Below are 25,564 nucleotides of genomic sequence, written 5' to 3'. Positions count from 1 at the left end.
ATTAGAATCGCAGCGCATTTCGACCTCCGTAACTTCACGAGTCTTCTCTTGCAAATCCGCTATGAAGCGTTAGAGAATTCGCTGATCGCGAATTCTTTCAAACAAATGTTGCAGGCTTCTAGAGTATTTAATTTCTTGAAGAAGTTTCGCGAACACCGCGCTGAATAATAACGAGCTATTTCGCACCTTCATACCGAGATTAACATATCTTTCCATTTTGTCGGACCGGTTAGGAATTTATAAAAATTCTTTCCAATTTTCCACAATAGGTACGCTTCCATCCAGTGGACGGTTTCTCTCGATGGAATAAACTTTTAGATCCTAACGCGGCTATTTTCCAATGGACCACGAGAGATCGAGCGTATCCGTAGATCGCGGCTCGAAACGTTGGCGAGCAACAGTGCACGGCTTTCAGCTGGAGCGGAACGGAGGAACGTTTAAATCGGCGCCACGTCTACGGCCTCGGCGACGTTCACCGTCCCGGAGAGAAAACTGTGCTAACTAAACGTGATCCAGAGGCAACCGGCGATCGTTCTCGCGTACATATTCTCGTGTACACGTTTACGTCTCGCTGCGTGTAACTCGTTCGCATCTTCCAACGAACTTTCGACGTTGTTTGGTAAATGAGTTATTCCAAGTTGTAGAAACGCGTAAGTTCGACGAGATTCGAAGTAGTTAGGGTGTAAATGGTTGCTCTTTTCCGTAAATCCTAATGCTCGTAAACATGGAAGAATCGGCCATTATTTCGCTCGACAGAGCGTTAAATAGGGATTAAGGGTTATCCAGATATATTCTCAATGAGACCGACCAACAGGCTATTAATAACGTCCACATGAAGCCAGTCATCAAACTGTTATTATCTAACTGTTGTTACAAGTATTGTGTATAGCATCGAGATAATTACAGCCTCTAGCTATTATTATTAGTTATTATCCAATTAGGATCATATAGAAAAATTATACTTTCGTAACTACGATATTATGTTATAAATGACAAATGTTTCGCGATTATCCAAGTTATTATTTGATTCTGAGATGTGCGATGGTTAACTTTTTACTCGATGATATTACACATCCAAATACGATATAAAGTCTATTTCATAGAAGAATACAAGACCTAACTATCCTGTTAATTATCGCATCGATTCGAATCTGATTTTGAAATATTCTCGAAAATTCAAGATTGTCGAAACGACGAAAAATATTAGACTTACCAAAAAGGATGATAAATTATCAGAAGTTTTTCGACTTCGACATGCTAAAAATATCTTGAGACTTACCTGCAACAAAAACAAGACACGTGAATATAATAAGTATAGCAGCGTGTAATGAAGCAATCGAGAAAAAGTGAAAATTACAAGCGCATAAAAGGTAAAAAGATAGCAAGTTTCGAGTGGAAAGCAAGCGACTGGCATGACGCCACACGGTTAGCGCCATAGGGTGACATTGGGAGGGGAAGGCAATAATTACAAAGAGTCGTATAATTATCGCAGTGCGTGGAATCGAAAGAAAGATCCCCGAGCTACGCCTATCCCACGACGATTTCTCGACATTCGGGTCATCATCGACTAACCATCCTACGTAAAAATATACAAATATTCCATAGACGGATACTTCTGGAAGTTAACGAAACGTTTGACGAAACATCTACGTTATCGGTGAAAAAATAATCGCACATTCCAATATTTCCTTTCGCGAGATTTATTTTCATTAAAAAGTTACGGATAAATTCAACGAGCGTAATTATTTTATCCTTTGTGATCGGCATAGGTAAGAGCACGAGGGCCTACGATTTTTCTAAACCGGCAGAAAAACATGAAACGTTGAATTTCTATCGAGAAAAATTACATTTCTGATCCTCCGAGTCCATAATAATAATTAATTTTTTCATCCACTTATACGCTTCGATCAAATTCAGAAACTGTTACTATAAATCAAGCAGAGTATCAGAACGTGCATGGACGAGTGCACCGGTAGCCGGCTAATAGTTGTTCGTCGTTTTATTCTGCTTGGAAAACGCTATTAAACGAAAGTTGAAATAGAATATAGGGCAGATATCCTACGGACGAAGTTCTCTATCGATGAAAAAAGGAAAATGCGACTAAAACGATTCGCAAACGGTTTAATACGATTTCGCGTGAAAAGGAGGTTGTGCCTTCGCTCGTTAATATATGCAGAGGTATTCGTCGAGCTATCGGAAGAGGAAACGGCAAGATCGTTCGATTTCAAGGAAGGAGTCGCAGAGAAACGAGGACACGTCCCAACCTGGTAAACGAGAACGTTAAAGCGTACGTACGGCTTACGAAAGAGGAAGCGACAGTTAGACAGTTCGTGTCATCGTGTTCCGTACTACGTAGACCTTTCGTCTTAACGGGTCGAGTGTCCATTTCCGATCTACTTTCGCGAATATATATATATATATATATATATATATATATATATATATATATATATATATATATATATATATATATATATATATATTGCTCGTTATTTTCTTCTTTCATAAATGCAAATCCTCAGGATAGAACCACTTACGATAAAACGATTCTGCGCAAAGCGGCGGAGTCGATGGTCGAACGAACTTTGTTCGTTGATCGATCAGAGTTACGAACGAATCGATTTCGAAATCGGACAGCGGTGCAGATACTCGCGATTGCGACCGAGTCGATTTCTCTCGAGTGGCCAGGCTGTACCAAAATATCGTAATAATTTCTTTCAGAGGCGAATCGAAAAATTCGCCAACGTGGGACGAAAAGCTGTTACGACATTGCCAATATCTGTCGCTATGCAGCGATAAACGAAGAGGGCAATAAATCGAGCGAAATAACTGGCCACACCTGTGCATGGTATAGACTCTATATAGTAGGTGGGCATGTAAAATTGTCTCTGGCACGGTCACGCACGTTCGACTTCTGCAAAACTGTATTTTACGTCGGGACGATCATGAACGAGACCATTCGCGTGCAATTCGTGCAAGCCTGTTCATGATCCGGAAAGAAAAAACGAAAGAAATAGGAAAGAATGAACGAAGAAAATACGGATGAAATCTCTTGCGACAATTCCCGCCTACGTATTCCTACGTATATCAACGACGTTTATTTCCTTCTGGTTTGCTGTCCTTTCTCTTGGAATGCGGTGTACTTACGATGGAATGTCATATCCCGTGTCACGGCTACAGACACCACAGGTGTGACTGCAATTTTTACGTTTCACCTTACATTCTTCCGGAGAAAAGAATCTGAACGTTGCGTCGAACGTTGCTTTTTGCTCGTGTTTCGATACGATGCCGGCTTTTTCTTCCTCCTTCTCTCAGTTTTTTTTTCCTCTCTCTTTCTCTCTTTTCGAATTAAAGTCGCGATACTCTAAAATCACGGAGACAGGCTTTCGGGATTATTTAGTCGCAGGAACGGAGAAAACCATGGAGACCAGTGGAGATTGCGTGCGAGAAACGCGCCGCAGACCGGCTCGTCAGCTGTCAGTCCCTGGAACGAGGAATGTGCGTGTCGAGGGGAACGAATTCTCGCGTTTCTGCTGATGACCGGTGTTTTCTGTTGCTAGGCTTGAAAAGACCGGACCACGAACAACGCGTAAACTTTTCACGGCGCACCTTTCACGACCGCGGTCGCGGTGCACCCAACCACGTACCGGCAGAGAATTGCGAAAATCCGACGCAACCACTTCCAAATATGTATACCGTTGCACGTGTTCTGTAACACTCGGTGACTTCGCCTAACTGAATCGATCCAAACCCGACATTTGCCACGAATCGCGTTAGGACTGATGTAAACCAGAGATTTTTTTCTATCCTGATTTATCGTAGCGAACACGTGCTGTTTGCTAAGAGACAAAATAACGTTTTTTATCCGCTATGTGACAATCGTGTAGGTACACACGTGTAGTAAATGGGCACAGCTTGGCAGCTAATGAACGTAAATCGGTGTTTCGAGAAAAAAGTCTACTTAAATATTATTTAAAATGTTATTTACAAAAAATGGAAGCGATCATCGTGCCTCTGTCGTTCGTACAAATTAACGACGATCCACGAAATCGTGCGCGTGATTACCGGTTCACAGCGATAGCACGAATTCGTGATTCATAAAGCGATGTAGGTCAGGTTTGTAGAAGTTTACTATGACTAGATCGATGACGAATGCACCTTGTGTACGATAACGAAACGCCGGCTCCGGAATCTGCTCGTTCAAGGCTCTTCGTTTCGGCGTTACACCAATGACGTCAGCCGCGTGAAAGTTTCGCGCGTAACTCGTATCGCGATTAAATCGCGTCCAAGTCTGCGCGTATGCCACAGACCGGTGAAATATATCGTAGGAGCAACAGGTCGTGCGTAACCGAAGCCTGAGTGTCTTTCCGGAGGAAAGGCGGAAGAAACTCGCAGCAGACCGTTCATGAATATCGCTTAAAAGTTTTCCCCGATTTCGCGATGCTATCGATGAATGGTGTCGAGCTCAATGGCTCGATGCGAACAAGCGGATTTCGTCGCGCGACCGTTTCACCTACATTATAGAATCAGTCGCCGTGATACTTTGTTCTTATCTTCCGACGTATCGCGAAATTATAGATTCAACTAAAATTTATCACACTGTCTTTTCGAAGAAAGAAACAAAAAAAAAAAACTTGACGCGCGACACCGTTTCGATCAGCGTGAAAGTTGAAAAAACCTAAAACTTGCAACTTGATGTCAATTTATCGACGCTGTTAACTGCGACGACAAAAGGACGAGTGGCCTTCCGAAGCAAAGTAAAGGACCGCACGTCGAGATACTCCGATCGAATCTACCCGATCGATTGACCCGCATTGCGTTACAAGGGCCGTATACAGAGCTGGCCATGATGTTTACAGGCATGTACTGTGCATCGTATAGCATCGAATCTGGGACAGAGAAAGAGAGAGGACACCGGTAAAGCGATATCGTCGGACTATATCGACTACGGTTGGCCGGAGCAGCCGCCGGAGGTGTAAGTGGCTCGAGAGACACGAATTCGCCCTTGGGATTCCTGCGAGGCGTGGGTGATCGGCTTTGTCGAGCGTCGATCGGAGAACGATCCAACGGTTTATCCGACTCTGCTCTTTCTTCCCCGGCGAATTGACTTTTAACATTTTCTTTTATTGGTCTAGCGTTATTTACTTTTGCCATAACCTTATTTCTATCTTCTTTGAGAAAAAAAGAAAAAAATATCAAGATCTTTAACCTTCGCAGGATGGAGGCTGAGTCAATTTTCACACGTGCAAATATGTTACTTTTTATCGTTGTCGTTTCGTAAGATGCTAGCACCGACTTGCAAGGCTTAAGCAGCGTTTTGTATTTTAAACAAAGTTCGCCATCACATAGCGATAAGAATCCTTTCTCTTCCTCGCTGTATCGTTATGAAATGAAACATTGAACGCTCCTGGCAACAATGATCCATTTGTTATCGTAAGATTACAGACATTCGACCATTCAGAGTGACCGACACATTTTACGAATGGAAAGTGAAAATGGAAGAATGATAGGTTCCGAGTACGAGGATACTAATTGGCAATATATATCTGGAGGTAGGAAAATTGCATATCTCGAGGAAACGGTGATATTGCAACGAATGAAGGAAGCAACAAATTCCTGCGTTGTTCTCTCCGCAAACTATTGCTTACGCATCTCGAACGACCGTCAAGGTACGATTGATTCGCGTAATTTCTTTACTTTGGCCTTAGCTTATCAGATCACGCGGTACCCAAGTAATAATCTATAATTACAAAGTCTACGTATCTGGTTCTTGCGAGTTACGTAGGAACCGCGCGTGCTAATCATTCGCCTAATTGCAACCCTGTTATTGGGGTAGTCGAACGATATCGAGATGAGAATCGATCAAACGATTCGAAAGCTTGAAATTACCGGTGAATCACGGATGATCGACTTATTATCCGAATATTTCTTCCACAGCTAAATAACGAGACCGCGCTTTGGTTAATATTAATTGCTAGGCTTTGGAAAATGAAAAATAGATATCGTATCTGTTTAGGTTTAAGGATAATAATCGGGTAATCTGGACGGTACGCGAAAGGAAAAAGGGGTAGATATCTTGCGATACGATAGAAAATGCGGGCAAGGTTATTCCCTTTCCAATGTACGCCACAATGGATACGCGGAACCGCAACGATCGACGATATATGTTGCTGGCGAAGTAGGACACCTTCGAGCGGGATGGTTAGACACGCTGAAACATACTTTCCAATGATTTCTGGATGCTACACGACCGAGATTAATTTTAAGACCCTGTTCGGATTAGTCAAACTACCTTCGTCCGAGTAATTTAAATTCCAACAAACTTAAAATCTGCCTATGAGGAAAACTGGTCGTTTACCAGACTCGAAATATCTTCTCGAGTGTTCTTATTAGTCAACTCGTTTCATTTCCAATAATTTCATACGTTTTACCGATGTAAATCCGTTCATATTGGTCTCAGATATTACCAATATAATGATAATACGATCAGGACTTGTTATACTGCTAATGAAACTGCAAGACGTTTCGCCTGGCGCGTATAGCATATTTAAGTTCGTAGATATTCCAACGTTCGTATAATACGTGTTCGTATAAAGCTTCTACGAGCGCTCGAGTATTTCCATAATCCGCTGTAACTACTTCCTTTTTATTTGCCATTAGGTGTCCTCTTGAAATCAGGTTATTCGAACACAAACGATTCGAACTGAAGCGACTCGTTTAATTCCAAGGCAATCGTGCAACGTAACGAGAACTTTTCGACGCGAAAGAAAGGAAAATTTGAAGAGAGAACAGAAGCGCGGATGGCGAACGTTGGAAGGATAATCGAATCTGCATATCGTTAGCCTCGATCGAGGTTTCATCTTTCGACCACGCTACATAAGGACAAGGTTACCTATCTTTGATCGAACGCTCGATATACAAGAACGCTCTTGTGCTGGTATTGGGTTTTTCGATTCGACCGCTCGACATCAAGACGGGTAAATACTCCGGATAGCTTTTTATCGTAAAAGAAACGAAATGCCGGTCGATTCGTATCGTCGTTTGCGTCGCGTCGCATCGCTCGCTCGAGTTGGCCGACCTTCACCCGGCTACCGTCGCCATTATGCTCGTTACACACCGGTCGTGGTTGTAATTTACGGTTAACCGAACGGAAACCGAAGGGGAGCGACCGCGTTGTAGTAACGAGGTCGTCGCGTATGTGGTCTTAACGAACAAGCCACGACTCTCTCTTTCTCTTTTTCCGTTTCTTTTTCTTTCTCTTGCCCTGACTCTTTCACGATATCGCCCGTACAAATTCGTTCGTTGCTACTTTCCGCGGCTTCTACGGCACACGCGAGTATAACTTCGGCATCGGTAACGAGAAAACAAGAATACCACGTCCAACTGGCAGATCGTGCCTTAATATACGTATGTTCATACAGGGTGTTTCGTTTACCTGGTATTCCTAAAAACGATTTAGCTATCTCTTTGTTCGACCACGGGAAACGCTAAGCGATATTCTCGTCTTCTGTGTCTTGTTTTTCGTACGCAGATTACGAGAGAATTATACGACGAGCACCCACGCCGAGTTATGGAACGCGTCGATCGACGTATCGAAAGATATTCAGTTTCATCTACAAAAACGTTGACGATCGTCGAATGGATGCTCGTCGTTCTGAATCAGCTAATTTCATTCTCACGCTATTCCTTCGTCTTTCAGAACTTGCCGAGATATTTAAAAATTCAAAATAACCGAAACACCCTGTACGCTCAGAGACATTACGGATAATCACGTTGCAATTGCTTGCGAGGTTCCTTCGACGATCGCATCGTTATTATTGTTTACGATTTCGCAGCGCGAGTCGGTTAAAACGAAACGAAAAGCTGCGAGGGATGCACACGATTCCTTTCGGAGCGGATAAAGACGCTGGCAATAAGAAAGAAGGAGACGCAGGATACGAGAGGAGAAGGCGCATTTTGCGCGTCGTTTAACCCTAATAACTATGAATGGAAGCGCTGGCCAAACTTGTCTTTCATTTCGTTGAAAGAACACGCAGCGCGTGCAGAGAGAAAAGAGGAAGAAAACGAGCGTAGGCGTCGAGTACGCCACGGAACAACGAGCAATCTCGTTTTCGAGCATGCGAGAGTGTTTCCCAGCTCGAAACCAAGACGCGATTCAAGAGTCTGAAAAAATTCGATCGTTTCGAGAGGATGCGAATCGAGCGAAATTTCTCGTGAATTTCTGCCTGACGAATTTCAAGAGAAGTAGTTAAACTAAGAAGCTCGGTAAAGAAAGGCTGCACGTTCGGAGAAAGCAATTTTTTAAACGATTTATCCAACATCGCGTAACGTCTTTCTTGCGACACTGATTCATCCTTAACGAAGCAATCTAAAAAATCACGATACGCGTTCGAGTCGTGAGCACAGGACACACGGCGCAACGGTTCGAACGAAACGTCCTGACAGGAAGAAATCGTGATCCATAGATCATGGGGATCGCGAACGATCCAGCGTCGCCCTTCTCCATCGTGCCCGACTTCCAAGCCTAACCTCTATGTCGTAATATCGCAACAACTATACAACACCTCTCTCTGCCTTTCGTAGCAGTTCTCGTGAGAGCTCGCGATCGATCTCGATCCATAGATCATTCCGGCAGGACGTTTCTCGCCCGATTGAGATTCGCTGATTTCCCGTACTCCGGCGAGATACCACCGCGAATCTACCGTGTCTCGTTCGAACGCACGAATCCAGAACGAGATCTGGATCTTGCTGTGTTTCACCGTGGCGAGCTAGAAATCGAACTCGAACGGAAATTTTTCTTCCCTTCGAAACGATATCTTTATTCGAAGGTCGGTGAAAAGAAAAGGACTGCAACACCTGCGACGACCGAAGGGAGTATTCGTTGCTTTGTAACGGGTACGAATAACAGCCTGTCTAAATACGGTACCGGTGAATAACGATGGCTGGAATTTCTCGTTATTTCTCAAGAGCCACGTCTACGACTACGACTCTGGGTGGCTTCTTCCCTCGAACTCGTAGAACACGATCCACGAGAAGAGAGTTATCGATCGGATGAGCGAGCAACGCGCCAGTGAACGGACAATGATCACGGCGACCTTGAGAAGAAGGCAACGTTTGTTCGTTGATGTAGCTCGTTCGCGGCTCGTACCATCGTATTTTCTCACCCGTGAAGCGATCGAGCCATCGTACTTTTTACCAAAGGAGAGAGTTCGCGACGAACCAACGTGAGATCTCGGTCCGCGGCGACCGTTCCGATCGACTGACCCGATAAATATAATTAAGGAGACGGGAAGCTGAAGAGCCCTCTCGACACGGAACGCCACGACCGCTTTATCGTCCGCTGTATCTGTATCGCCGATAATCGCCGTTATCGTGCAGAAGGGATGTTAATAAGATGTCGCAGAACCTCGCTGAGTCACGACTTCCCCTTTCCTTCGACGACTAACGACCGCCCAACCGATTGTCAAAACAACAGATCTCCCTGTTCGCTGAAACAAACGTATCTGTCTCTTGGTCGAGTGGAGTTCGACCGATGTACAATGGTCCGAGGGAAACGTTCCTCGGCGAAAATTGAAAAACGCCTTTATATCCACTTTCTATCGGCTAAAGCTCCGTCAACTTATTAGCAAAGTCAGTTTATACGATGTGATTCGACTATTTATCGTAAGTCGAATTTAAAATTTACACGCTCATGTTAACAAGTGTGTAAGCTTTCGTATAAAAGAAATCGGATGTATATCACTTTTAATTAATCTTTATAAACTTTCTCGACAAATTTTCTCTTGAAATTGTTCTAGGATGTCTAAAGTGATAGGAACGCGAAGAAGAAGCGAGAAGAGCTACAAGATTAAACGTTGAAACTGAAAATTGAATTTTGATCACGAAATGTCGCTTTCCAAACCATTGTCCACTGTTGCATCGAAGGAAGAAAACGCGACTACGAGGAACGGAAGGAAAGAAAGAAAAACCGGAACGTTAGCTGCCTCTTGTCGAACTCGCATTCTTTCGAACGAAAAAAGAGCATTGTTATGTTAAGTGAAAGGAAGCACCACGGTACGAGAAGTATCCTCGAGAGCAAAGGACACGCAGAACCGTCCAAGAATGCCTCGAGCCAATGGGATCAGCAGGGAGCACAGCTGTTGCTCGTCTTGGAGACAGCTGCCGGAGCCTCCTACGGGACGTGCCGCGAGTAGAAACCCTGTCGAGGGTGAAGAAAAATCGTGAAAGAATCAGCCCATAACTCCGCCCGAACGGAAATCTGTCAAGAGGATCGACGGGGTGGGCTGGCTACGAATTTAGATCGAAATCCAGACGAAAGAAATTTTTTACTAACGATAAGCTCTCGAAACGAGTCTGGAATCCATGGTATTTCATACGACGGTAAGAAGTTTACAAATCTCGTAACTGAAATAAACCAAATATTTCCAATTCTTACATTTTGTGATTTATACAACGAGAAGCAAAGTATGGCAAATGGTCGAAGTTACGTTTCCGCAGAAAAGAATTAACTAGACTGCGGATGTCTGTAGAGAAAATTTAAAAACGCGAGAATGAATAAAGTGTGTACAATATAAAAAAATAATAGATCGTCTAAACCAAAGTTCTCGCTGTCAGATACAATGGTTTGTCGAATAACTATACTCTCTATTTCGTTAATTATGCTCGCGAAACACGAAATCGCATAAACATCGGCAAAGTAACGATAATATTGGGTTTACGAGGAACGACCAATCAGATCCACGTTGCCTCCAGGTTTCTCCTTCTGATCGCTGAACGGTATGATTTTCGAGATTCTTATTGCATTATAAAAAGTGAAATGGATCGTGTACCGTGAACGACTCGCGTGTCGAAGCTCCGATCCACGGTTCGAAACACGTCGTCGTCCTTAACCGTTCCCAACAAAGACCACGGAATACGACAAACCGGATACGCGGTATCCCTTTGCTAGGAGATGAAGCGACCAGGCGACGCGCTCCGAGATCTCGTTTTTCCCCCTCGGTGGAAGGTCATCCGACGACCAGCTCGCGAGCAAGCCTCCAACAAGTAGGCAGCCTGGCTGTCGCACTAATTGCAGGTGCCGTTACCGTTACTTTCCAGATGGCATGCCCGTTTCCGTCGCGTTACTTCGTACGCTCCAACCAGAGCGCTCTTAGCGAACGTAACCAGAGAGGAGTTCGCCGCTTGGCTATTTCTTCGCCACTCTCTTCTTTGACAACCCGTCAATGGACAAAACCATACATGTATTAAATCATAACCTAACCTGTTATAAATAATAAAAGTCAAGCCTAATCGCTGTTTTAGTTAATTGCATCCACGCGGCTACGTACTCCATAAATTACGGAAATTATGAATATGAATTTGTAAGCGTTTTCTTGCAAGCGCCTAACATGGAATCCTTAGTTTATGTTTTTATAATTCTTACAAATGAGCTTTCTAAATTTTTGCTGCGTAGTCTTTCGCTAAGCCATAATTCTCCGCCGCTAATCTTTAATTATCTAAACGATTATTACGTGTCGTATGAAACCAACGCGTATTTTAATACGATTGCGAACCTACGATAGAGTATACGTGGTTTACCGTATGTCGCTTACAGGAAATCCCACTTGAACAGCAACGAGAACGCGCCTCTCGACTCTCGAACGACATAGAAAAAGTAGAAGCGTTTCTTTTTAGACTTTTCGCGATCCAACGCAATTATAGAACGGAATATCGATGTTTCCGCGTTTACCGAGTGGTTTGTCCACCGTTCCAGGTAAGTCGTTGGGCTCGTACGTTCGACCGACGTAAGACGAAGACACATTGCAACCAATCTACCTATTATAAGGGTATAAATATCGAGTGGCAAGTGCATAGCGGACGGTCTCTGCATTCTCAGTCCGGCCACAAGCTATTTTCAACCCACGCTAAACTCTCTCGCTCTCTCGCTCTCTTCTGCTTTGCACGATCCCCACTTGTCTTCGTATATTCTAAGACGCGACCCGATACCATAAAAAGCATCTGCCCGCGTCCCACTCTTACACAGCTACAAAATATCTTTCTGCCGATTGAATTTGCTCCTCTTCGCCGATGGCTCGTTAAAACGCCAACCGACATACGGAACAAATCGGTGCACAGCTATTCCGTCCAACAGCCTTTGCTTTTGTATTTGTTTACGAATTTGCCTCTGCATCTCGATACTTTTTTCGATATATTATATTCTACGCTTAAATTAATATGTATAAGATAAATTACGGGAAAAAATAAAAAAACCTTTCGATACAACAGCGAACACGACAGATTGGAACGGATTGTAAGTTAATAAAAATAAAAATGTAATAAGGTAATAATAATTAACGATAGAGAACGAATTTTGTTAGACCACTTATGAATCTATATTGTCGACCGGTTATCGTACGATATTTCTATAGTAATAGTTATACATAAAATAATGATAATAATAATAGGATCATTTGCTTTTTAGTTTCACGGTGCAGTTATTATAACATGCTCGTTATTTTAAATGATATAGGAACTGTCGCGCCGCATCGATTATCATTTTTCCCGTGCTCACAAGAAATCCACTTACTCTCTGAGTCACGAGAAATGAATTTGTCTGTATCCTAAAGTATAGCACGTACATAAGCTCCAGCTTCTCTGGCGACCGTGCTTCTCTAATCAACGAGGCGAAATGTTTACGTAGGGAAATACCGTGCGTGTGATTCATAATACTGTCTGCAATTAGTTTGCGAGCTCACACCTGAACAAGGAAAAACAGAAGCACCTTCTAGTTGTGATATTTCATTGACGAAAAAACGAAGCGAAAAAATAATTAATCTACGCCAAATCGATCTATGTTACGGATGGAATGTACGAGTCTACTTTGTTTTAAATATTTTTAAACTCTCCAGTTGGATGCTATTTGATTTCTACGAGGAGAATTTAATCGATCAACTTTATAAATTCGAAAGTAGACACGAGCAACGACCAATATTTTTTTTCTTAATTTACCTCGGAATTTGATGTATTATCTCATCCTCTTGCTATACACAACTGGCAAACGTAAGCCTGTTGTTTTTTCAGAAGAATCAACATTAATCGTTGGAACGCGGATGTTAATGCAAATTAAAAAAAAAAAGAAAAATAAATGAAACTCAAGCAGAAATATGTTCCATCTGTTATCGTAAGAAATATTTCACTTTGCATATATTTTATAAACGCTTTAAGCATTTTTATACTTAAGAGTCCACAGTCTACTAATCACGCATGCAGATAAAACCAAAAATCGAGTTCGGCTTCCAAGAGGTTCGTTTTGCGGCGAGAGATGGGAGGGAAGAGTGTGAGTCGATATAAAATTCCAAGACCGTGACGAACGAATACGAATAACGATGAAAAATCGTCAAGGCAAATGTCTGTCGTAGGCGATAAAACGCCTAGCATATAGCGAGGGTAAGTATCGATTACGCGCTCAAAATCTTTTAATCGGAGAGAACGAAACGGCGCACATTTGCTTTTCAGTTTACATTCGCGAATGGCACCCTATAAGCCGATATAGCCATAATCATAATATTTATATCGGGATCCCTCTCTCTCTAAAGTTTATGACGCGGCGCGGCGTCGCGCTGGTGGTTCGTAACTCGAGCCAGAATTAAATATCTGAATCGTACCTCCACTCGTTTTACCTTTAGCGAACGACTAATTCGATGTAACAATTCCGCAAGAAAAAGGAACAATAAAATGCGGTGAATAAAAAGTGCCATTTAACAACCGCCGTGCCATTCTCCTTTTGGATGCACGATTCTCCCTGGAATCTTACGTAAGCCAGACTTTTACGAAGAATCGCCGCGGTTGTTTGCATTCCTTTCCTTAATAACGTATACGAGTTTATATCGAGGTTTCGCATGCATCATACAGTTGGTCAAACAATTTAAAGGATCGTTTCCTCGAATCGCACGTACACGCAATTAATATCAATTCTTAAACTGTTAGACGCACACACGACTGCGAGCAACGACTGCTAGGCAACAGCAGATCGGTAAACAACATATTTCCAAGTAATTTCGACCTACGCGCGTTCATAACGTTAAAGTATAGTTCGAAATAAGTTGCACCGGGCTGTATACTTTCGTGAGCTACTATATAATTCTCCGTTCTTCGATACGAAAGCACTGTACGACTGGCGTGTATAAATCTCGAATGCAGCAGGTGTTTAGTAAGCAGCTGTTATTTTGCATTCGTAGCTAACGCCTAACGACCGGCGATCCTGATTGACGGCTGCATAAATCTTTGCAACGGTTAACACCTTTGTGGAATATCTCGAACGTATCCGGTCACTGAAAGAATACTAATAGCGGGTCGTCGTGAAAGAACTGTCGAGTTACGTCGTTAGAGCTTGATTCGGACGATAAATATTAATACCGTCTTGCGATTCACCGCGCGTCCCTGCTCTTTCTCTCTCTTTCTCTCTCTTTCTCTCTTGAAAATCACATAGCTTAAGTACGTTTGTATCGACGATGTGTGGAATCGACATCGTCGAAACGGATTACACGTACATAACGAGAACGATGTTGATACGTGTAATAACAACAAACAACGTAGCTGGTGGCCTACATTATCGCCGAGTGCAACGAGAATATCGTTTACAGCAGTCCACTACCTACCCACTTCCAATAAGCAGCAAACAAAAGGACCGCGAATGGAAATGGCACTGGAGCAAATCGAGGATGAATGCGCGATTGACCATAATAGGATCTCTCGACTATTTCAGGCAAATTTTGTCACGGTAAACGCATCCTGCGAGTATTATATGGTTGAAAAAAATATTTAGCGGAAAATATTACGCCGTAACTCGACGCGACTTTGCATACGCAGCGTACACCTCGCGATGAAAACTTTTCCTTTCGCAACGGAATTCGAAGCACGTGACCTTCGTAATTATTCGCTCCAAAACTGTAACTTTAAACGTCGATACGCACGCGTCTCGTCGTTACGCGATTTTGCAAAATCTCTCGACCTTCGCGACTGTCGAAACATCGCGATAATAGCTAATGTACGGTTTGTTGATTCTTTCGAGCCGCTTTATCGCTGCTTTACGGCCAACGTAATATAAAAAATAACATTTTCGTTTTTCCATACACAACGACGATCGACGTTAGAAACGAATTAAACTGTGTCGTTTATATAGCGCCATTCGATTCGACAATTCCTCTACGACGATCTCGTGTGCACAACGCAGGATAAGGATTCATTCGGAACACACGGAGAACCGTGTTCGCAGATGCTCATCGACCTTGCACAGTTTCGGAGGAACGTTTCAAGCTATTCACGGTAGTCTCCTATTTCTTCTCTTTTCTTTCGCTGTTTCCTAAGAAGCAACGGAATTTTCGAGAAACGAGAGAAAAAGGATACTGGCGTAGACTAGCGTAGACGGAGGTCGTAAAAGAGTATCGGCGCGCGAAGTCTCGACCTCGATCTTTCGCGGTAGAGACACTTTCTTTCTTCGGTAGGGTCCAGAACCGAATTAAGGGTGCCCCAAGGCCCTACTCGAACATTCTATCGCTAGAACTTTTTTGTTTTCTTACTCGAATCCTATTTCAAAGGTTTTTACACACCGTCTGCTTCCAGTCGCGAAACAGCAATGTTTCTAGAGGAAAGCATTTCGACACAGTAGCCAAACAAAACAAAGTGAGAAGAGGTACGCGAATAGAGAGAGAAAGACAAGAAGGAAGAAGATATAAACAATTTTAATTAACGGAGCTCGATGCGCGCGATAGATCGGTGACCTAGCGAGGACACACATAGGGAAAAACGATCGACGTTCTATGTTCCGAGTCGGAAACATATAAGTAGACGCGGTAACCTCGTTACACAAAGAGACGATGAGAAGAGATAGAATGGCGTGCAGGCGAGACGAAGCGAGAAGAGGAAGAGAAGCAAGACTGGACTTACCGTGCGAAAGGTTGTTCCTCGACCTCGTACAGTTCCTCGAGGGTCTGTTTCGAGAGAAGCCTCTCCAGCCTCTGGGGCGTGGGAGCGAGATGCCCTGGGATGCTGGTAGTCTCGAACAAGCTGTCCGCCGTCATGGCCGCTACCCGGTCGACGGTACGTCAACTGAACCAAACGCAAAAGATGCACGGATAATCCCAAATTTTTCTGTTGCTCGGTCGTACGACGAGGCGTCACGACCGCCAAAGTAGATAACCAGCAGGCACACGAGTAGTCTCGTTGTAGTCGAGTCACACAAAAGAATAAAAGAAAAAAAGGAGAAGGAGACGGAGGAAGACTATGGAGATTTCACTTGTTGCGATCACAGCCAGCAATACTCGCGTAAGTATCCTTCGTATTCACAAGCAAACGATAGAAAGGAAGTAGTAAGAAAAAAGGGAAGGTGTTTTCTCTCTGCTTCGGTCACTGCGTTTACACGGACTACGGGTTTACTCACGACGATATAACGCGAACAACGATGAAACCAATCACCACGTCACTGTCGCGATTACAGGCACGCGTTTCATCTTGCTGCACGTTTCGTACGATGATCGTCGTCGATTAGAGGCGACGTCGAACGCACAAGTCTAGCCCCAGTGCACGCACCGATCGCGAAACGAAGCACGCGCTTCTATCGTGCGAATGTTTATCACGCGCAACCACTCGTCGCAATGGTTGGCTAACAATTGAACCTTCCGCCGAAGCTTCGTGCGATTCCCCACTCTCGATTCTCGAAGCGCCTTCGCTATCTCTAACGCGGTGGGAGAAACGTACCCCCACCTATAATAAAACTCGGTGACAGTACCGAACTGAACCGAAGCGATCCGAACAGATCCGAAACCGAACGAGTAAACTTACTCTTTGCACCAACTTCGAACCCGAGAGAGAAAGAACTTGACAGGCATGCACCGACCGACCGACCGACCACTTCCTTTTCTCTCTCTCGCTCTCCATTCCTCCTCTCGCGCGTATTTCGCCTATGTTTCTTTATCATCCTCCTTCTCCGTCTCCCCACGCGTCTTTCAAGCTTCGCAAACCGATCTTACGATTAATAAGCAATATCACGAGCCTATATACGATTCGATAACGAGATCTCCGAGACCGCGAGCTGCTCCATTTTTGCCACTCTCCACCCGGAGATTTCAATGCCGTACTTTCCGAACAGAAAACGATTCAGCAGCGTTCTCTTGGCAGGCGAGACGCAAACAACACGAGACTCTTTCTACGTTATTATCGTGCGATATCTCGCGTTAATAAAACCGTTTTAAAGCTAGTTTAACGAGCTAGTAAAGCATCGACAACGAGTAAATCGAATAGCTTACGACCGATCGAGTAAACGGAACTCACCTTGGACTAGCGAAGAAACGCGGAGAGCCAGGGGGCTTGTAAAGCGTGCCAGGATCTTGTCAACTACCGTACATGATTATGGCGACCGAGCATGAATAATTGAATGTATAATTTATCGATTTCGCGGCGAAAGAGCGGCAGCAACGATCCGGAGAAAGAGAGGGGCCGCGAAGTCGTGGCTATGCGCGCCTCTGCATTATAGATCTCCTAATATGTCGGTGCAGCTTCCAATGCCGATATAAATCAGCTAAATCTCGATAAGGATAACCGTTGTCTCCACCACTCTATGACGCGGTTCTATCCGCACGAGTCTCGAATCCAGTCTCGTCGCTCAAACGTCGTGGAATTCGGAAATCGAATTAACGAATCGTTTATTCTCCCGACGGCTGTTCCTCTAATTGTCAGATGGAAGAACAGACGCGTCAGTCGAGTACGTTCGAATAACTTCCATCAAAGTCTACGTAATATCCTATTAGGAAATTTGACCAGACGGACGAAGAGTTAGCCGAACGCATTTCTTAACAGGATCTTGCGAAACACGCGGACGAGTTTCTCAATCGAGTTATCTGGCGCTTTCGATGAGTCTACCTGACGCAATTAACGCATACCATCGAGATAATATTTCCGTTTGAATGAAATTGATTTGCAAAATACGGCCTCATCGACAATGCATCTGGTAATACCAGATTCAAGTAGGTTACAGATAGCGGAGGAGCGAGTTCGCGCTTCTTAATAGACTTTCGGTGGAACTGATGGAAGGAGCTGGTTTCCTTCGACTTATCTAATTGTAAATCCATCCGAACGCTGACCACCCATTTCGAGCGAGATCGTGCGTTTGCCTCCGGGATCTGCAGCTTCGCTTAATATCTTCGCTGAAATACGACTACTAGAATTGCATATTTTTTCAGCGGCAATGATTTTATGTACCTTAACAAAGTAACGCGTAAAATAATTTACGCTTTCCAATAATATTACGTTTATGTCCGTTTTATGCATATCTTACTGTCTGGTCCTTGATGGTTCGTTAACGAAATGAAAAATTTAGAATATCAAGGTATAGTACGCGAAGATTACACGCACACTGAATCTTCGAGAGTAGCGCTCTAAGGATGCCGGACACGTGAAACCATTTTGAAAAGATATCGACCAAGATTTCTTGAATCGACGAGTCAATCATAAGGATATGCGTTCTACGCATCTGCATATACATCTTAGCGATGATACTCGGCTGATTCATCGCGCGACCAGTAATCTACGTGCACAACCAGTTTCCTAGGATAGCAGTCGTAATCGATGGTCCTGCGAAAGGTTGCGGCGCAGGCTGTTGCCATCGAGTCGAGCGAGCAAAGTGCTATTTCCTTCCCGATTTCACGGACATTCGGCTCCATTAATACCACGAGCAACAGTTAGCGACGTCTGTACGCAACGACGATTAGTTGGTTGAAATCGGCTCGGTGATCGAGGCAAAGGGGTTATTTCGAACATGATCTATCGACCGATTCGTCGAAAATAATATTTCTAACCGCGCGAAATCGTATTTTCCTCGCTCATCGCGCAATACCGATAATTAATATCGACTGTGCTGATTTTAATGATCATCCATCTTAATACCAAACGAACGTATTCTTTCGTTCTCCGCGTAGTGTACATCGATATCCGTTTCTGTCCGTGGAACGAGATGTATTTTTCTCCCGGTATATGATAAAAGTACGTGTAATACGTTACACGATGAAAGTCTGCCACGCGATCCAGACACAAAGGCGCAATCAAGAGAGAGAACTATCACTCTCCCCCACCTCTCCTCCCCCTAATTCATCGTTGCACGATTTGCTGCGCGTTTTCTCAGGGATTATTTGGCACGCGATCCCACGCGCGTCGGCAGAAGACAACGAACGCGTTCCAAGTTGCTGGAAAGTACCAACCCATGGCTATACACAATTACATAGCAGTGTACGGTGTATGAAAAGTATCGGGAGGCTTTTTTTTTTTATCATTGATGGAATGTAGCTTAATGACAATCTTCGACAAACATCGAAAGAATTTTTTCATAGCGACGGTATTACAAATAGTTCAAAGGTATTCGCGATAACGACTTTCGTTCTATCAATGACAAACGTCAGGTAAAATATAATAAATATTGTAAGAATGAAATCTTGTAGCTACCATAAAGATAGCAAAAGATTGTAACCTACGATTATCGACGCGTTCTTAAATAAACACTTCTACATATATCTACAACGGAAGATTACGACATCTCATTCTGAACAAGCTAATACCATTGTTACAAATCGATTGAAACGTCCAAACAGTTATGAAAGATAACGTAGATACGTTTTCATGCCGACAACTTCGATCCTCGAACAGCAGTTTGGTACACGAACGTCGATCGTTATGGGAGTACACGTATCGATTTTGGCTATTTTCTATTCGATTTTCACAAGCAGATGTCGATCGTTCGTGAACGCAGCTTCCCTTCGAAACGCGGACAAGGAGGTTTCGACGCAGAGGGGATCCTGGTAACTTTCCCTCCTACGCATCGACCGCAAGCCGAGGAAAGGAGAGAAGAGAAGGCGCTGGCATGCGAGAGAGCCTTTCTAATCCATCCAGCGAGTTGATGTTTTCGTGCCAGCTAGTAGATGGTAACGGAGTGCTGCCTAGCAGAAGGGGCAAGGACGGCCGAGGCCGATCATGCCCAACAACATGGCAGGAAGTCAACTCGGAGAAAGAAAGGGAGGAAGCTGATCGACGATCAACCAACACTGACAGATACCTGACTACTATTCCGTGTATATGTTCCTACGTATGTGTTCTGTTGAACCTCGTATTAGCATCAGGGCCCAAAGCCCTCGTGCACCATAATACAATCTAATCTAAAAATTAACGATATTAGCGAACCCGGTGAGGTAGAAACTATAGATTATAGGCGTTTCTTTTACGATTTCTTAATATTTCGTTAAATACGATAATCGGGGATTTGTAAAATTTTGTTCGTTTCTCTATCGCCTAGACCTACCCTTCCTAAGTTTCGAAAGCGACGACGAGGAGATTCGTCGATGACAAAGATGAAAAATCTAAAGCTAGACAGGAAATGCGTCAGAAACGGATGGTATCCTTTCTCACGTGCCTGTTTCACGGAAGGAGTTCAAGAACACGATGGAACATTGTAGGTAAACGAGAATATTATAATTTGGTGGAAAGAATAGGTTCGCTCCTTAGTATCGCGTTGCCTCACGACCCACATTCATAGCGTATTATCATAGCTTATCGTAGCTTATCACGGACATTGGCAACAAATGCAAGCCACGTACTACTAGAGCCTTTGTATTTTATCGAGTCTCGTTTCCGAATAAACTTTGCACAGGGTACGCGAGGCTCGCAAGGCTCCTTTTATTCCAACAGTTTGCAAATATCTAGAATAAAAATTACAGATACATCGGATCTCCCTAACGTGTCTTGGCATTCGGTAGAACGAATCTTTGTTTGCGTTAAGCCGTACAACCTGCTCGCCTGATTCGCCTCGATACACGCGAGAATTCCATGCTAATACGGCAGAATCATAATTTACGTCTGCAGGTAAGTAGGTACGTGTATGTGTATGACAGAGGTTCGGTACTCGGGCTTTCACAGCCGTTTGAAAAGGTGGTTTCTTTATGCCAGTGACTGGGAACTTTATACCGGCCTTGAAGAAGCCGTTCCGGATCCTTTGTTCGACATTCCCTGGAAGTAGCTTTTTTTGGATTTGCAGCTAGCGATAAGAATCCAGATGCCGGAACATTGTCCCCGGATAGACATTTTAAGAGACCGTGTTTACGCAACGGACCATCCTCAATGTAAATCCAAGTACCGCGTTTTCGGGGAAAATAAACGACTACTTGTCTGTGTCTAAACAGATAAGAAAACGAGTAGATATTTCCAATTCTATCATTTTTTTTTTACATTTTAACCGATCTTATTTGCAGTTATGCATAATCATTCACGAAAGGGTTAGTTTTAATAAAGTAAATTGTATAACTGATATTATTTAGTAAACGCAATGCTTTCGACACTAATCATACTTACCAATTAAGTAAATGATAAACATATTTGTTCGCGATAAAATTCGTCCGAAATTTTAGCATATTGTGCCGCTTTTACAAAAGCCTCCGACAAAGTATTATCATAAATTTCTTCGTTAATATTCTCAATATTTTCTAATTAGTCAATCCGTTATTAACAATCAATGAAAAATAATTGCCTTCGCAGCCTGAAAGAAAATTCAATCCTGAAAACCCTCGTGAAACTCGGATTGTTGCTGCCGAGTTAAACTTCCAAGCTAGTCCAGATAGACCGACGATCATACGTATGCCAAACGTGTTACGCCCGGATACCCGGAGTCATAAATGAAATTTGAATTAATGCGTGTCCTGCGTTACGTTCGTACACCAGTAGTATGACCCTGGTAGTCCCCACAGTCGCAAGAGATTTATGTTGTCATTCGTCGCAGAAGTTATTCCTCTCATGAGGCTTTGTGCGTTCATCACGCGTCCGTAAACACTCGATAAACGCATATGTAACACACGCCGTCGGCTTACCAATCAAGAACAATATCGAAATTATTTTAGACTATCTTTTCGTCCTATGCCCGTGCAAAGTTTTCAAGCGGAGATCCGCTCGAGACGGACTACTATTTGAACAACATAGGAAAATTTACACAGCTCCTTTCGAATCTCGTTCGGGATAAGAATTTCTTATTTTCTCTGGACGATGTTAGAGCGCGTTATCTGTATTCAAGACATCCTTTGGTCAAAGGTAAATCTAGGTCAAAGGAAACTCGTGATTACAATCTATATCCAAAAAAATAAAGATACTATAGAAACTTGGTAAATAATACGGTCGAGCTATCAATGGGGTCCGAGATTTGCTCGAATATGACACGTTGTTCGTCTTTTGTCAGTGTAAACTCGTTCACTCGAAAGTTCTATAAATATCTATAAATAATTGATATTTCATCAATTGCGTTTGTACTGTTAAACTTTTACTTGAAATACCAAGTTTCATATGCGTCGATCTAATCTCACGGTGTTCGTAAAAGTATGCCAGCATGGATCGATACGTTTTTAATCCAATAGAAAGTAAATGTAATAGGTCGTAGCCGGTTTAAAATTCTATCGCGTGCTAACGTTTGCAGACGTGTGCACGCCCATGGCGAAACAAACCCCACGAGGGTGCGAAAAGGGAAGACGAGTGTAATGGAAGCGAACTCGTGCTCGTGCAACTGTATCACAGATACCTTTTACTCGGATGGCCTTATATTTATAAATATGCGCGTGTGGATGCGTGTCAGAAGCCAGGAAGAGGGTGGCAGTGCAACGACACAAAGGACTTAATTGTATTGCTCGGTGACTCGCGTGGTTTACACGGTCGATGGCCTGGAAATGGTTATTCCTATCGTAGAGTACGCGTGGAAACGCACACGCGTTTCGTAGTCCCTCGAGAATTCATATTGGAAACATTCGTCCTCGTTAACAATTAGCTGGAAGAACTTTCTGTCCGTACAACTAGGGGAAATTTCGTTATTTACGAGCAACTTTTCATTAGGGGGATACTTGGTTCAGTGTTAATTGTAATCCTCATGCACGGACAAAGGTTTTCGTTCAAAGAATTTGCTACACCATCGAGAATTGTGCAGACAAAGCGTCGCTTTGTCGATTTAGTTCCACTAGCGCCGTTTCGTAGTTGGCAACAGACAGAAAGTCAACGTGCTGTCATTGAAAAAATGTCTACCGCGGATGCTCTCGTCCCCTTTGTCGAACCCCCGCGATGCGTCGAGACGGTGCACGGTATCTCTCGTCAAAGCAAGGGAAATGTGTCTATCCCGATATTTTCGTATCAAAGACCCGCCTGCCTCTTTGTCGGTAGCCTTTGCCGACCAGTGCATAGACATTTTGGTCGATACCAGACACACAGATTATCAAACTGCTTATCTCGGTTAAAGGTTTTCCGTTAACTTCAGCGACACGCGTTATTTTTACCGCAGCTTGTCTTCGCGATGTTCGTAGCAGTGAATTGGACGTAAAATTGTATTCTCTGTGGTATATGTATATCTCTTTACTAATATTAATCCCTTAAGGCACAAACTTTACCTCGATTTATTAATAGGAATGATTATGTTTTCTCTTTCTTTTCTTTGTAATAAAAAAACAACTAGCGATACATTTTTATAAAATGTATAGATGGTATCGTAAGACGTAGTTTGAATCCATAAAGATCAATGGCTAAAATAATCAATGGCTAAATTAAAAGCAATCTATGCACTGATACACGACGGTTAAACGGTTAAGTATACGTCTCGTTAATCATTATTGTTTTGTTTTTCGTAACCTCGTACGATATTCTACTCCGTATAGCGATTACATATCGTAAAATAAAAATCATAAATACATGTTTCGTGAATAAAAAAGAAATCTTGTTTCATCGAAACAACGTACATATATTGGCTTTTATAACTACGAAACGAAACGAAAGACTGAAATTGGAGAATTATAGAATATTTTCTATATTCTCTTGATTTACGATTAGTATCGTTTGGTCACCGCGTATCGTTACGAAGACATCAGAATGGAAAAAATGAAAGAAGGACTGTTGAACGACAGATCGAAATTTTGATGGGTTTGGTATTATTTTAACGATTATCCAGGTTCATCCGATTTCTTCTAAATATTTTAAAATACTTACGCGCGGCAGTGTACGACACAGCGGTATTTAATATGACAAAAACGTCAAAAAGTTCCGTTTAGCATGATATTCCATAACTTTGAAACTTCTGACATGATACGAAGACTCATAGGAAATCAGCGTTTCTTATTCTTATTTAAATGAAACGTCCAGCCGTCGCTGTGTAACAACAAAGTGATTTATTAGTCCTCCGCGAAGGACGTGACGCTTCTGCTTCGTCGCAGTTGCTACATGACGCAACGAAAGAAATCGGTCGAAACAATACGCGTGCATGCGTAACTTGCTTACAGGCCTCTATTAGATACAGCGGAAGTGAAACCGAAAGATTTCTGCTACATCGGAGATCATAATTGGTCGACGCATGACGCACTGCCATTACCGAATCGTTATATAGTTTCCAGGTTTAGTGAAAGTGTATTTTTAAGTCGAGTCGCACCCTTAAAATAACCTAAGCGGCACGCGATGATATTAGACAAGACGACAGATGTTGCACGTGCGAATGCATAGCTCGAGGTCGTCCGTTGCCTGGACAATAAGAGGAGCCTGTACTCTGTCTGGCAGCGTAATCCGCTCCACGTGTCCGTAACAGGATCTCTTCGCCTATATGTAATCGCGGCAGACCAACTCGCGATTACACAAGACGACACGCTTTTTACACAATAGGTGACCTCGTGAAAGCACTAAATTTCAATTGGGTGTGGATAAAAGTTCTGTCAGATTCTATATTAATGGAAGAGGGCCACAGAACGTTTTCTAAAGGGTCGGCGCGGATATTTTTAGTTGAAGATTTTTAATACCTCTCTTAATATAGCTACATTACCATACTCTATTGGTAACGTAACACTGACTTGTCACGAACGAAAGCAAGAAAATATGATGTTTCAAAGATGGTTCGTAGATTTTCGAGTATCGGGAAAGTGATTCTGAGATTCCGAAGATCGTAATCTAAAAAGAAATTAAAATCCGCTCCTCATCTATGTAGATCTATCGAAGCTGTATTAGAATGTCGCGACATTTATTCACGTTCGTAAATCACGATCGTAAGCGTATCGTTCCTGGTTCTTGAATCATTATCACGAATCGGTGTTCCCAAGTAGCGTGTCAGGATCTTTAAGAGGGTCTGCAACGTGTTCTCGATAAGCGGCGCAATCTATTTCCGGCCGCACGAGCCACAGGCGCCAGACATTAGGCATTCCACGTTCGTCTATGGCTGCTAGTGATCGGTTACTGACTTAGACCGAGGACATACAGCATACAGCATGTGCGCCGGTGTACGATGCAACTCGGCTCCCTGTCACTCGGCTCGTTTTCCTATTAATTCCGCGCGGCTCGCAAAGGAAGCACGCTGGAGTCGGATATATGGCGCCATGCATCGTCGGGAATATCTCGCGTCTGAATCACCCGGCTCGTGCTTTAAGACCGTCATTTTCTTCGATATGCGCTTATCTTACGTCTATTCTAACGATTGATTTCGTTTGTCCCGCGTGACAACGTTATTTGGCGTGTACGCGAATGGATACGATGTTGTAATATTTGGTTTACG

The 25,564-nt window shown here is 43.2% G+C and overlaps 1 protein-coding gene across 1 annotated transcript in view; it reads right to left on the bottom strand.

The window, feature by feature from the left end:
* Window positions 1–16,674, bottom strand: part of LOC100645807 (serine/threonine-protein kinase 17B) — a 63,990-nt gene extending 47,316 nt beyond the window's left edge. The window contains exon 1 of the mRNA XM_003400151.4: window positions 15,925–16,674. Coding sequence (XP_003400199.1) covers window positions 15,925–16,058 — 134 coding nt within the window. The 5' untranslated portion in view covers window positions 16,059–16,674. The remainder of the gene's footprint in view (window positions 1–15,924) is intronic.
* Window positions 16,675–25,564: the final 8,890 nt, after the last annotated feature.

Source organism: Bombus terrestris, chromosome 13 (assembly GCF_910591885.1).
Source record: "Bombus terrestris chromosome 13, iyBomTerr1.2, whole genome shotgun sequence".
NCBI lineage: Eukaryota > Metazoa > Arthropoda > Insecta > Hymenoptera > Apidae > Bombus > Bombus terrestris.
This window is presented reverse-complemented; position numbering and strand designations above follow the sequence as displayed.